General features: G+C 40.1%; 1 protein-coding gene across 1 annotated transcript in view; it reads right to left on the minus strand.

Annotated features, from left to right (window-relative positions):
• Positions 1-3019: 3019 nt before the first annotated feature.
• ENPEP (glutamyl aminopeptidase) overlaps positions 3020-14564 on the minus strand; it is a 50423-nt gene continuing 38878 nt past the window's right edge. The window contains exons 12-20 of the mRNA XM_050945483.1: positions 12855-12985; positions 12674-12729; positions 8351-8501; positions 7499-7578; positions 7301-7402; positions 7025-7195; positions 5426-5566; positions 3433-3511; positions 3020-3157 (exon numbers count right to left, since the gene is read on the minus strand). Of these exons, the coding sequence (XP_050801440.1) occupies positions 3020-3157; positions 3433-3511; positions 5426-5566; positions 7025-7195; positions 7301-7402; positions 7499-7578; positions 8351-8501; positions 12674-12729; positions 12855-12985 (1049 nt within the window). The remainder of the gene's footprint in view (positions 3158-3432; positions 3512-5425; positions 5567-7024; positions 7196-7300; positions 7403-7498; positions 7579-8350; positions 8502-12673; positions 12730-12854; positions 12986-14564) is intronic.

Genomic DNA, 14564 nt, shown 5'->3' on the forward strand with positions numbered 1-14564 from the left:
TGGATCTATTGCAATTCTCAGCTTGAGAGGTTGTCCCTTTAACTCATGCTTTTCACGGTAGAGGTCTCTGGTTCAGTCCCAGATGAGACCTCACTTATGTGATAGCTGGTACACAAGGGATTGAATTGAGTACCTCCAAAGCTAAAAGAACAAAGTAGAGCTAAAATGCTCAGCTCTTAAGGTGAGAGCTGTAATAGAGCTCTATCTCTTTTGGCTCAGGTACAGAGGGGAATACATAGTAGGTATTGGCTAGATAGGATCAAAAACATTTGGCTAAAAATAGGCAGTGTGACTCTGAGGGGGGAAAACAGCCTGTGCCAGTGAGTATTACTATGTATTCTATATTCCAGGGGGCTAACATAAAATCAGCTCACAGGAGAAGAGCCACCATATTTATTTGCTTTATTCACCATATTGATTTGCTTTATTCAATCATACAAATCTTTAAAGGTACAAACAAAAAATGATGGGGTCTAAGACACATGTGATATGTACTTGTCCAGACAAGGGCTCATTATAAATATAGAATCATAGAATATTAGGGTTGGAAGAAATCTCAGGAGGTCATTTAGTCCAAACCGCTGCTCAAAGCAGGACCAACACCAACTAAATCATCCCAGCCAAGGCTTTGTCAAGCCGGGCCTTAAAAACCTCTAAGGATGGAGATTCCACCACAATATGAAATAGTTCTTCATACTGGGGGGAAAGTGAAAGATTTTCTTCAGGGTCTGTGCATATTTTGGTTCTGTACAATTGCCTCACTTTCATTGCTGGACAAAGGTGAGAGCACTGAAGAAGTCACTTGGCTCTTTGCCATAGTCCCATCACAATTGGAAGCATATAACAGCAGTAGGTTGTAACCATTTGCGGCATGCTGGCTGACACTTTCCTTTCACGTAGCAATTGACTAGCGATCACTAGAATTCTCTGACCTCAAGTAGAAGCTATCTGCACATCCTAGCGTGAATTTGGCCTGAAACATGTGTAAGGGGTCAATAGTGCATGAGGAAGCATCAGTTCTGATTCTCAAATCTCTGAAAGTGAAGAAACTGCTTATTTCTTTCACAGCTGGATCCAGAGTCACAGTTGTTCTGCATCCCCTTTTTGCACCCGCTAAGGTGGAACAAATGGGCTGGAGGAGTGGCATAAGGCAGGAGTAGCTGCACAGGAGCCCCGTGTTCCTAGGATATTTCTCTATTCCTGGTGCACAGCCAGCTCTGTGCCATCTCTTCAGCAGCCTCACACACCCTCCTGGCTGCTGAGGGACATTCCAGGGCAAAAGGAGGTGTGCTTTTACTCCCCATTGATTCTGCATTCCTGCAGTGGCCCATTGAAATAGTGGATAAGTTTGGCCAACTCTCAGTTCTACTCAGTAGCCTGCACTGGGAGGCAAACTGGCCCCCAGTTGTTCCTGGATAAAGGATGCACAATCTGTTTTCCCCATGTTCCTGGGCCAGCCCTAGCTCCAGCACAGCGATGAATTTGCCCCTCCTAGGGCTGGAGGTCTCAAAGTGATTGTCATATCTGAAATTCTTAAGAAGCAGTGGTTGACATTTTTTCAAAAAGGCAGAGGTGGCCAATCTTTTATTTCCTAGTTAAGAATGAGCGTTTCCTAGTTCTTGTTTGTTTGTTTTGTTTTGTTTTTGCTCTTCTTATGGAAAGAGAGGAAACAGGTACCCATTTCCTTGTCTAAAATATACAGTGACTTCTATCCCTGGTGCTGGTTACACAGTGGTTTCCAAACTGAGGTTCATGAACACCTGGGGGTGTTCTTGGGAAAAAATTCCCTAATGGCAGACAGAGTTGTCCCTAGGGACCCTGGGCAGCACAGGGCCAGCAGCCCAGAGCCCCTAGACTTCTAAGTGCTAAGCAGATCAAAGCAAGCATATCTATCACACCGAGGAGATTTAAACTTCAAGACTCCTTATAAGAAATAGAAAGGGAGGTGGATATTTTTTGCTGTTTTTAAAATTAAATAGGCAGCTAGTATTGCTTTTTAAATTATTATGAAGAACAAGTTTAAGCTTTGTTGTTTGCCTGGACTGCTCAAGACCTGAATGTTTGTGTAGGAGGAACTCTGAGTTGGCTTCTTAAATACCTTCATGCTGTTTCACATCTGATACTCCTTGATGAAACATAAAAGCCTTGTCTTATAACAGGCTTATTCAAAGTGATACAAGCTATGAAAGTGAGATCTTGGAACAGTGTTGCCATTTGCATAACATAAAAATACTGTAATAATTAATACTAAATAGTGTGTAATAAGCATGTCACAAAAACCAATTTTATATTTCCAAGATCACTGCTTTAATAATTTATACTCAGGTGAAGGAGAAAATCCCTGGAAATATTCATTTTTAAGAGAGGGGTTCACATGACTTGACATTTTAGTGAAAGGGGTTCACAGGTTGTTAAAGTTTGAGAGCCACTGCTTTGACAGGATTTAGAGAGAAAAACAAAATATGAAAGTTACAGAATCCCAAATAATAAACTTAAACAGTAGGTTGATAATATTGATCCCTTGAATACCAATAGTTACACTTTTAAAGAATCAATCAAGAAACAAAATTAACTGACATTTCTTTAGTACTAGTACTTTAGTAGGCAACGCTAAATCCCACATGATGTCTTTTACAAGTATAAATATATACAGTGATTTTAAAACAAGTTCAAATTACTGCTTAATTCCCTTGAAATAGACCACCTGTAAAATACAGTTGGAAGGGTATCCCTGAGTGTTTTAAATATTCTTAAATTGGTTTCTTTCTACATAAACAAAGGGGTACATTTTTCAAGGTACAAACAGAGCCCAATCCTGCAAATGCTTATAACATGAGGAACTTTACTCTTACAGGTAGTCTTGTTTATCTTACATGAGTAAAGTTATTCAAGTGCATAAGTGTTTGTGGGATTCAGAGACAGCATTTGTAAATGGATTCCCAAATCTTCATGGAAAAACAGTAAGTGCATAAAATTAAGACAATATGTTTTTAATTCTTTGTAACTTTGAAGTAAAACATTAGGTTGTTAGCCATGCTTCTATCTCTCCCTTGTTTTGTTTTAGCCATTCAATATTGTTCTTCACGGTTTCAAGAGCCTGTTTCCTGGGTGTTTCTCCTGCTCCAGCATTCGGGTATTTTTCAAAGAAATTTTCCATCTTGAAAAGAGAAAAAGAAAATGAATTCACAGGCAGCAAGTACTTCTGTTGTATTTAACATCAATAATTTTTATAAGGCCCAATTCTATGTTCTTGAAATCAGGGAAAGTTTTACTTGAGAAAGGACTTCAGGATTGGACTGGTGGTACTTGAATAATTATTTTATAGCATTCAAAATTGTGTCAGGCATCTTAGAGAATAAAAGGGCAAGTTTCCAGCAGAGGAAGATCTTATAACTTAGTGGCTTAAAATGACTCTAGGCATCATCTCCATACCTGCCAAAGCTGAAGGTCAGTGTTGAATGTTTGGGTTATTGATACTATTCGACCAAGATATCTATCATTGATAGTGTATCTGAAAAAAACAAATAGTAGTTGATTTAAAAATAATATTGCTTTTTTTGGAGTGTTTGTTCCTTTATTGTTAAACTATTTTAGTTCTTAATCTTTTAGCATCACGAAATAGATGTTGCCCCAGATTTCGAGATGTTACCAGAAATATTTGAAAAAGCATATTGTATGATTTTTGTACTATTCTGTAGTTTAGCTATACCTGGCGAGATCTCTGATGTAAACATATTCAAAGAATGGTGTCTTCTGCCTGGAATCAAGCCAACCCTTGAGAGAAATTTCCATTACAACGCCCTCTCATGTCTTTGTCCCTCTGTGGAGCTAAAATTGTGTATGGCCAGAGGACCTCTGTAAATTGGCAGCCTTTTTGTGATTCTATGCTGTGAAACTCATGTGAGTTTCAATTAGATTCCCTTCCTAATGTCCTACTCTAGTAGTAGGAGTGAAAGAGCACCTCAGGAATCAGTGTGAATAGACAGGAGCAAAGCCGGAAGCTGATTACATTGTTATTACAAGAGAGTATAAGAAAATTACAAGACCCCTCATTGTAGATTGCTGTGAATAAAGAGAATATTCTGTATTAGGCCAGATTGGGAATTGACTGCTGCAGACTCCATAGAAGAACATTCCCATAACTCTATGGAACTTGCTACAGTTCTCTCTTGGCATTGGCTGCTAATGATCATTTAGGGATAGAAATATACCTTGTAGAATAAGTCTTAACTGCTTTATCTACATCTTTTTATTCCTCAAATTCATATTGCAATTCTTTACCACACAGATATATGGTTCGTAAAGCCCAAACCATAATATAGCACACCTCTAGGAAACTGTCTTGTATTTTCTCTCTCCTTTTTCTAGAAAAATACTTGGCTTTTTATGAGTAAATATTAAAGCAAAAAGCTTCCTGACTGATTCTTCTGGTGCTGTCACAACTTAGTGTGGGAGAGATCACAATTCACTAAGGGTGACAATCAATATGTCTGCAGGAAACCAGAATGGGCAGTGTCTATGTGGGTGAAATGACTGGAAATTCTTTTTTGGAGGGATGGGCGGCGGGGGGATGCAAAATCTTCCTAGGGCACTGGGCTACAATGTATTTTCTCTGTAGCTGTTCAAGCCTATTGGTTGTCCCACCAGGTGCAGCCCTTTCATACCACTTGCATGGGTGTTAATCACTGAATCCATGGAATTATTGCTAGCCTCTGCAACAGTTTCTGATGAGCTGGCATGCCAGCTCCCTCTGAAGTTTGTTTAGTTATTCCACCAGTAGCTTAAGTGGTGTGGAGGGCCTTATATAGCCTTTAGTCTGCAAGGAGCTGAGTGTTGTGAAAGCTGTGGCAGATTAGGGTGCTCAGTATCTCTCAGGATCAAATGTTAATGGCTGGAGTCTCAGAAAAGCTGGTCTCCCATAAACCAATGGGATTATTCACATGCTAAAAACCTGCCTGACTTTAAAGTAACTTGCTGAACTAAGGCCTTAAATGTGCTTCCTATGTTATGCAGTGTTTCAAAGATCTGACAGGTAGCTACTTTGTCCAAAAGAGAGGCAGGTAACTAACAATCAAACTGCACTGTGCTACTTAGCTCTCAGAAAGTTTTGATTCAGACTGGAACTTTAGTATAGGATTTTCAAGTTGGCAGAAACTCATTTTTTTTTCACCACAGGCTGCAATAATATTTAAAACATTTTCAGCTCTCTCTGTCCAAAGGAGTTGCTTCTTAGAGCTGTTTGCTTCCATGGAAATGGGTAAACCCAAAGATATTTGCAAGTTTTGCTTCACATTAGGAGAAATGGATTAATGTATTTCTGCACCTAATGGTGACTGTGTGGAGAGACTAAAGTGAGGTGAGATAAGAAAATAAAGAGCAGGAGACTTGGAATTAAGTGTAAAACGTTCAAAGGATGTTAACATACCTGCTGACTAAGTACTCCCAGTTGAGCCGTATCCAGTCCCAAGCCATGGTTTTGCCATAGCTGTTATAGGAGATGTATGTCAGGACAGTGAATACATCCTGACTTTTAATAAGACTGGTGTTGTAAATATATTTTAGATACCTAGGAGAAACCAGATGGGAAACAATTAAATAGACTTTTAAAAATCTTTCATTAAAGACTGTGAAAAGTGAGTTGTAAAGAAACTATTCAAGTTGCTAAGACCAACCTAAACCATCTGCAGAAATATTTGTATTTTACTATGGAAAATCTAACAGTAGAGGCTTATTTTTTCTAGACCATTTTAAGGATGAAATAGGCTGGTCTAAAATGTGATTACCTAGTAAGAATAAGATTTTTTTCAAAAGCAACTGGCATGTAGACATTGCCAGTGTTTCCATTTTTTTTAAAGGTGCCTGGGCTCAAGTAATAACTATGGCATCTTCCACATATTATGACCTTGTATGCACCATATATGCAAAGTCATGCCTGGCACACATGCCTACCAGAAGAGATGCTGGAGCTGAGCCCCAGCATAAAGTAAGTCCCAGGCTTCTCACTGAAAATTAGCAGGGTTTACTACCCAGATCCTCGACGATATTGAGGCATCTACTTCCCATTGATTTCCTAGTTCACTTGAAAATTTTACCCTAAATCTGTCCGTTTTCTATCCCAGTGAGTGAGGTCATGTGAACTATAGAAGGTCTATAATGTGGTAGGTCAGGGGTGTGACCAATAGGTCCATAAAATGGGTGGACTCACTGTCACATAGACACGTTTAAGGACAATATTAGGAAGCTACTCCTAGCTGCAATGTACAGTAGCAGCTACTATAACTTGAGGCTGAGGGTTCTGTTCTTCAGCTCCATAAACAAGTGGCTGAGTGCACAGCCAGCTTTCTCAGTGATGTGTGTTCTTTTTTTCCTTTATTTCACTAAAAAAGTTGGTTCTGAGAAGGGCCAAAATCCACCTGTGAGTGCACCTACAGTGCAGATTTTTTGTTGTTGTTGTTTTTTGCTCTGCAGATTTGGGTTTGTCTGAATAATCCATGTTTTAGTCATAGAAGCAATGACTGTGTAGGGTTAGTTACGAAATGACCTTAAATGATGTGTACCTGTGACGTTATACACAATGCTAACCTCGGTCACCACATATCCATATTACTGTTACCTTCATCCCCACTCTTCTAGTTCTTCCTATTGTTAATTACGCTCATTTGTTTAATCTTGTCCCCAGTTGTAAACTTCTTGGGGCAAGGACTGTCATTTTATGTGCTAGGACAATAGTGCTCAGATCCCAACTGGGACCTTGGAGGATACTGCCCTGATAGAAGTAGTAATTATTAGGGTAGTTCTATGCTTGCAAGAGATGAAGAGCTATAAAAACCATCACCTGACCATATTCTTTCAAGCAAGAGAACAATCACTTTGCCTAGTTACTGGCAGTATAATCTCAGGGAGGGCTACTCAAGAGTGACAGCATTTGACAATCTGCTGTGTTCTATATTTATATATGCCAAAAATGGTAATGTGGGTGGGTGTATGGGGGAAGGAAAATAACTTTCAGCATATTTTCAGCAACCTGTCCAAAAGGGTGATGTTCTTCACTGATGCCAGACCATAGAGCAACTTTTCTTTTTCTTGAGCTAATGAAGTACTTTGGTATTTCTGAAACATAAAGTTCCATGATGTCTCATTGCCGGAGTTCTGCATCCCATAGCGATATACCAAGAGCCGGAGATTTACAGGTGGACTAAGAAACATAAAAAAATATATTATGGATGTCACCTTTTTTTGAGTTGCATTATAATACCATACACAGTACTTTTAATTCAATGCAAAAACCATGAATATTCACCTTGCTCCATTTAACCAGGAATCAAATAAGCTAGATGCATTGTTCAAAGCATCCTGGTCATCCATGCTGCATGCAAATCCTAAAACAGCTGCACGAAGAAGCCTTTAAAAAAAAAAAGAGAGAGACAGAGGGAGTTTTTCCTAGTGTTCTACAATCTCAGTCTATATATAATATTAATGTACACAATAAATTCTTAACCTTGTCACATGGCTTCCAGTTTCATCATCGTTCCAACCCAGCTGACTTGCAATGGGTTTAACCAGACTGCGAAAGTATGCCTGAAATAAAGAGGTTTTCTGATTACCCTTATGGGTTTCATGATGTAATAAGGTTTTCATCTTCATAGTTTGCCTTTTTTAAAAATTCCAGTAACAGCATACCCCCGAAAAAAACTTTCAGCAAAGTCACCTTGTCACGAAAGGACGTAAACATCATACTGCACCTTTGCTTTGCACTGTTATGATGCACTGACACAACATGAAGATGTCCCATCAGCCGCAAGCCTTGTCTACACTACGATAACATAACCACCAGTGTAAATTAGGACACACTCTGCTCAACTTGGTTCCCTGACATAATGCTGACTACAGTTTGTGCTTATGTGTGCTGACTACTGAAGTATGTTCAACCCCCAGTCAGATATCATGATTGCTGACAACCTCACTGAGACACGGTTACCTTTCACGGTGTAGGTAAGGCATCAAAAGTTTTGCTGTCTTGAACAATCCTGCTTATAGTACACAAGACAGCCCTGGCACAAAAATAACTGTACAGTGAGCAATCAAAATAGGTGGCAACTATAACTGGGAATACTCCAATTTTATTTCCAGTATATAGTCCCAGTCTGTGGATCTGTATAATTCATGGGCCTATATGAATCAGCTCGCAAAATATATGTTGAGTATTATAAATAATATACATCTTTTAATGTTGAAATTAACTAAAACAGCTTCAGCAACTTTGAAAGTCACTCAGCCTTCAATACTATCATTATTATAGCCCTGAACTGGATTAATAGATTATAAGCAAGACTTTCATTGGTTGCGTCACCTTAAACCTGGGGTAGAGCTGTGTATCATCTCCAAGCATGTCTCTGAGGTAAGATACAGCTGATATAACTCTATGCCAAGGTAAATAGTCTCCTTCATCTTGTAGATATTTTGTTAGATTCAGTGGAACATCATAATTCAAAAGTTCAGCCCTAAAGAAGGAAGAGAGACAATTGACACAACATTACACATCCTGCCTCATTTGTAACTAGAACACACTGAGAAGTCTAATGTCCTGGGTGTTAATTGTAACCCCTTTCCATGGCTGCATCATTCTTGTGAGAAGCTCTTTTCAAAAGGAATTCATTATATGCAATTTTAAAACTTGCTTGTATATTTTGGAAACAGTCTAGTTTTTTTGAGGACAATGATGTACTGATTCCATTGTACAATCTGTAGGAAGCAGAGGGACTTTCCACAGGAGCATGTGCCTCTCTAGAAGCAAATCTGTTCAAATCTAAATTTCAGAAGAGTCAAGTTAGACATCAGCCTTCTACTTTTTTCAGTGTCTGTTTACCTTAGTTTAATTTCTTCTTCCCTCTCCATCAATCACTTTCCCTGCTCTCTCTCTGTCCTCTAAATCACTTATCATTTATTCCTCAATCATATACTACACCCAGTCTACCTCTTCTCTGATAGGAAGAGAGAAGGATGGAGTGGGCCCCCAAACAAGCAATGTCCTCTTTTCCAGTTTCTGTGAACATGGTTGGGAGAAGTTTTCTTGTCTCCCTCTTCTCCCCACTGCCATGCTGACATGGGATAGGGCTGATTAGGGGTTCTGGAGAGCCAACCAACTGATCTCCTCTAGGAAGGGACAGGGGCAACATTTCCTCTCTCCTCCCCAAACAGTAGGAGTTGGGGGCTGCTGTGGCTTTCTTATTCCTTTCCTCCCTGGGAATGTGCTATATTATGGAACAGGCACTGGTCTAAAAATAGACTAGGCAGAGCAAGCACACCACCATTCAGCATTGGGAGAGCAGCAATTGTTCAGTTCATGAGGGGGTTAAAAATCAGACAAATTCATTTCCGGTTGACCAGATTGATGCTTCAGACTTTTTTTCCAAGCAAAACAATTTGGCAAATTCAGGTGAGCTGAAACATTTTGTGAATTCAGGTTGAATCTATTCCCTCTCCCTCCCGCACTGGAAAAAGTTTCTGTGAAAAAATAATTTCACTCAGCTTTAGTAATAACCTGATTGACTTCATAACCTATTCTGAAGAACCGTCTCTCCCTCCCTATTACATGGTGAAACTGTCCAGGCCTGTATAAAAGTTTGCTTCTGTACACCTGCTTTTAATGTAGACTCTCGATTTTCCCGCCTCTCCTGCACTTGCATGTATTGGAGATTTTATGTTATGATGGGACAGCTGAAAATCACACACTTTTTAAATTGTGTTGCAGTCATGAAAGTGTTGTGAATTTCATCCACAGTGCTGTGGGGCATATGTCCCAGCGGCACAATGGATACATAGCTCATCTAAGGATTAGCTTTCTCTGCTGAAAGTATTTGGCTATAGATTTATCAATTTACAGTAAAATGCAGAAAATCTGCTGAATATATTCTGAGTATGTGTTACTAGAGGAGGTTGTTTCAAATCAGAAAGTAATTACAATAATACCTAGGGCTAACAGTGCTTTTCATCAGTAAATCTCAACATACTTTAAAAAAAGTCAGTAGCATTATCTACATATTGCAGCTGGAGAAACTGAGGCATAGAGTGGTTAAAGTCACTTGCCCAAGGTTAATCAGAAGGCTAGTGGCAGATCCAGGAATACAGACTGGCTTGCAAATCTTTTTATGACACAGAAATAAACACTGAAGATCTAAACATGGGGAAATAATTTTAATATTGGGGGAAAATCCAATGAGTTCAGTGGGACTGCTTTTGTAACTGTTCACCAGTGGGAATAAGGGATTCATACTCTGGCTGTAAGTTTGTATTTGCCCAAGCAATGGGTATCTAGTGGTCTGATCACATGACTGAGAGCCAGAAAGCCATAAATTCTAATAGCATCAATTCACTGTTTGGTCTTTAGCAAATCCCTTAACACTTGTGTATCTCAATTTCCTTATCTGCAAAATGGGGATGTTAATCCTTACCCACTTTAAAGGGTTGTTGTGAAGATTAGCTAGTATTTGTAATGCAGAATATTAGTGACATAGAATATTTGGTAATGTGAGTCTCACAGAAGGGACAAACTAGCTCTAAATATCTAATTTATAAGATTTCATGATTATTAAACATACATGTTATGGGGTTTTTTTGTATTGTACATGGTATTGAACGTGAAGGGTTTGATTTTTAAACAAATTAGGTGTACAATTTGTGCACACTTGCTGTGACTATGGGTGCAATTCAGTCATGTGGGAACAAGTGATCATAAATAATCCCTTGCATGCACAATTGCAATAACTACAAGTAAATTGAATGCAAAATTATGCATATATTTTGCTTATGCAATTGCATTCTTAATGGGTTTAGTAACCAGGCCCAAACCATCTTTATTTTCCTGACTTTCTATGGAACTCTGTTATCAACAGTCCTTCCAGTTCTCACAGTGTTTATCTCTTTTTATACACAGCTACTCAACTGCACTCCCACAAGAGCCCTTTACTTCATCCCAAGGCAAAACGAATTGTCTGTATTGTGTGATAGCAGCAATTAAAGTGCTAAAGAGATTATTATATCACCGTGCTCTTTAAAAGGGCTCAGATAATATACTTGGGGGAAAAGTTATGGAACATACACAGGAGGCACTTTCCAAAGAAAGTTCTGAAGGCTTATTATGATTAGATGTCACATACAAGAGCAGAGCAGCTCTGAAGGAGCTCTCATTACCATTCTAGGGCAATCAACATTGTGTAGTTACTTGCTTTTATTCACCAAATATACCTGGAAAAGGTACACGTAGTTGTGTGACCAAAAAAGAAGTTACGCCTCATTAACTGTCCTAATTCAAGATTCAGAAAGAAATCTGGTGGATTCTGGGATATCTATGGAGACATATACACAGAGGGACACACCCTTTGTGACTCTCCTTAGACACCTGGTTTCTTCTGGGAACATGGCTTCATCTGGAACACTTTGGTCATTGCCTTGCCATCCACACCCAGCTCAAAATACCAAGAGTTCTGCAGGCAGAGAGAGAAAATAAATCCTTCTCCCATTGAAGTGAATGGCAAAACTCCCACTAACTTCAGTGATTCAGGATCAGACCCTAATACTGGACAGGTCAGGCCAACTCTAACTGGTATCAATAAGGGCTGTACACACATTTGAATTTGCTCCTTATAGAGGAAAATGTAAGAGAAGAAAAGGCTACTAAAGACAAACCAAGGCCTAATTCTTTCTGTAGTTTAGTTTAAAAATTCTCATTCTTACCATCCAAACCCAGAGAATGCCAATATAATAAGCAGTGTGAAGACATGAAAGCTATTTTGAAATGTCTATAAGAGGGGTGGGAAAACTTTTTGGCCCGAGGGCCACATCTGGGTATGGAAATTGTATGGTGGGCCATGAATGCTCGTGAAATTGCAGTTGGGGTATAGGAGGGGGTGAGGGCTCTGGCTGTGGGTGTTGGAGGGGACTCCAGGCTAGGGCAGGGGTGTGGGAGGGATAAGGGTTCTGGCTGTAGGTGCGGGCTCTGGGGTGGGGCTGGGGATGAGGGATTTGGAGTGTAGGAGGGTGCTTCAGGCTGGGACCAAGGGGTTCAGAGGGCCAGAGAGGGATCAGGGCTTGGGGTGGGGCCCGGGGGTGGCAGTGGGGGCTCTGGCTGGGGTGGCGGGCTCTGGAGAGGAGCCAGAAATGAGGAGTTCAGGGTGCAGGAAGGGGTTCCAGGTTGGGGCAAGGGGTTGAGGTGTGTGGGAGGGATGCTCTGGGCTGGGATCAAGGGGTTCAGAGGGCGGGAGAGGGATCAGGGCTGGCGCAGGGGATTGGGGCACAGGAGGGGCTCAAGGATGAAGGCTCTGGGCAGTGCTTACCTCAAGCAGCTCCCGGATGCAGCGGCATGTCTATCCTCTGGCTCCTACATGGAGGCGTGGCCAACAGAAGCTGTTGGAGCAGTTCTTGGGGCAGGGGCAGTATGCGGAGCTCCCCGGCTGCCTCTAAACGTAGGAGCCGAAGAGAGGACATCCCGCTGTTTCCGTGAGCCATGTGGAGCGGCCCCTAACCCCACTCCCCGGCTGGAGTGCGGGAGGAGGGCAAGCTCCAGACCCTGCTCCCCAGCAGGAGCTCAAGTGCCGGATTAAATTGACTGGTGGCCTGTGGGCCATAGTTTGCCTACCCCTGATCTATTATGTGCTAGTTTCACTATAAAACCTACCTTGCCAAAGAAAACACATCATCCAGAAGCCCAGCACGATCAGCGGAAGAAAAAGACTGCACGAGGGGAGGAAGAAAAAGAGAGCAAAAAAATGTTTATATTTTGTAGAAGAAACAATTGTCAGTAGATCCCAGAAACCAACCAGTTTACAACCAAATCCAATTAATTTCATCAGACTCACCGTATGGTTGATAGCCAATAAGCTGCTTATGTCGTTCCAAGTTTGTGTTTCATAATTTACACGATAAAACCCAATGTGGTCTGGATTTATTTTCAGTAAAGAATCAGGGTTGCTGGGTGTTATAGTAATTCCTGTGGTTGTAAACAAATACTAATGAAAAATGTATGCGCATATAAATACATGCCTGGCGGCGGGGGGGGGGGGGGAGCGTGCTCATTGGAAATACATTCACTCCAAAAGTCATGTTTGATTTTTAACCCATATCCACAAAGGACCCGAAGCTTAATTCTAGGTTGGTTGCTCTAAAATGGCAGAGAGTAAAGACATTGATGCAGCTGTTAGCTTAGAATAGGAAATAACTGTGGTAACAGTGTGAAATCTGTAGGCAAATGTTCATTATTAAATGGAAACTACTGTACTTAGAATAAGCATAAAGGAAATAATTCTTTTTGCAGTAAACACTTAATCATAAAAATATTCCTATTAATATTTATTCCAAAAGTCTCTATCAGTTCTCAGTGTTATGGTTTGTATTAATCTGACTTTATATTTTACCTATTTATCCTCTGCATGTTTTTCCATTTTATATCCATGCATCTCTTTTCCCTTCCTCTTTCTTGACTCAGTTCCTATAACTACAGATTAATTAAATCACAAAATAAACCAAACCCTTACTCAAATCTTGAGGTTCGTGGAAACTCAGAATGAAGCCTAACCCTTGAGGAGGATGATCCATTCTCAAAAGTTAAACTTCTCCCACTGTGGTCAGCAGTTTTGAAAGTTCACTTAGTGCCTGTTCCAGTATCTGAAGCAGAAGCCTTTTACTTCAATGCGTATTGACTTAGCCCTTAGTAAATAGTATTTCTGACTATGGATGAACCATGCAAGGTATTTCAAAAGACTGTTCTAATTCATTGGGACAACTCTCAGCCTCCTGCGTTGTGATGGGGAGAGTGGTGAGAGAAAATTCTTTCATGCAATTTTCTGTTATGCATCATAATATAATGGGTAGGTTTAATTTTCATCCTAGACTCTGATGCAAGTAAATTAAACACAAACTTTAAAGTAATTAAAAAAAAACTAAACTAAAAGGGGGAGGCAAGTGCTAAATGCAAAAAGAGAATAGAAGAGCTGGTGATATACTTCTGAATTTTGAAATTTTGTTGAGCATTAGAAATGTTTTTGAATTTTTGGGAAAAAACCCAAAACTTTCATGGACATCTCTTTGGATTTTTTGAGCAGCAAATAGCTTCAGCCACCTCCAAAATAACAGGGGACTGCAGCTCCCTCCACCTAAACTAAGCGAGTCCAGACTGCCACCTATCACAGAAAAAGATGTATTTATCAGTATACAGATCCAGCTTCTTCCTTAGGTTGAGATTCAGGAAAGCACATACTTAAGTCCCATTGCTACCAATGGGACAGCATGCTTAGAAAAGCACCTGCATGTGCTTAGCTATGAGTAGGGATGAATTTAAGCATATCTTAAATGTTTGAATATGCAGGCCTTGCACATACACATGCTATCATTAAAATTAAATGGAAATCTTTGTTTTGATGTGCCCAAAATTCCTCTATACCAAATGACCAATTTTATAATAGGCTGAGTGTCATATTGTGTGAATAAATAAAAATAGAGTTTGCTTATAGGACTTAATTAGCATAATCTTGTTTATGGGAGGGGCTTATTCTCATTCCAGGGAAGGCCCT

This window comes from Gopherus flavomarginatus, chromosome 3 (assembly GCF_025201925.1).
Source record: "Gopherus flavomarginatus isolate rGopFla2 chromosome 3, rGopFla2.mat.asm, whole genome shotgun sequence".
NCBI lineage: Eukaryota > Metazoa > Chordata > Testudines > Testudinidae > Gopherus > Gopherus flavomarginatus.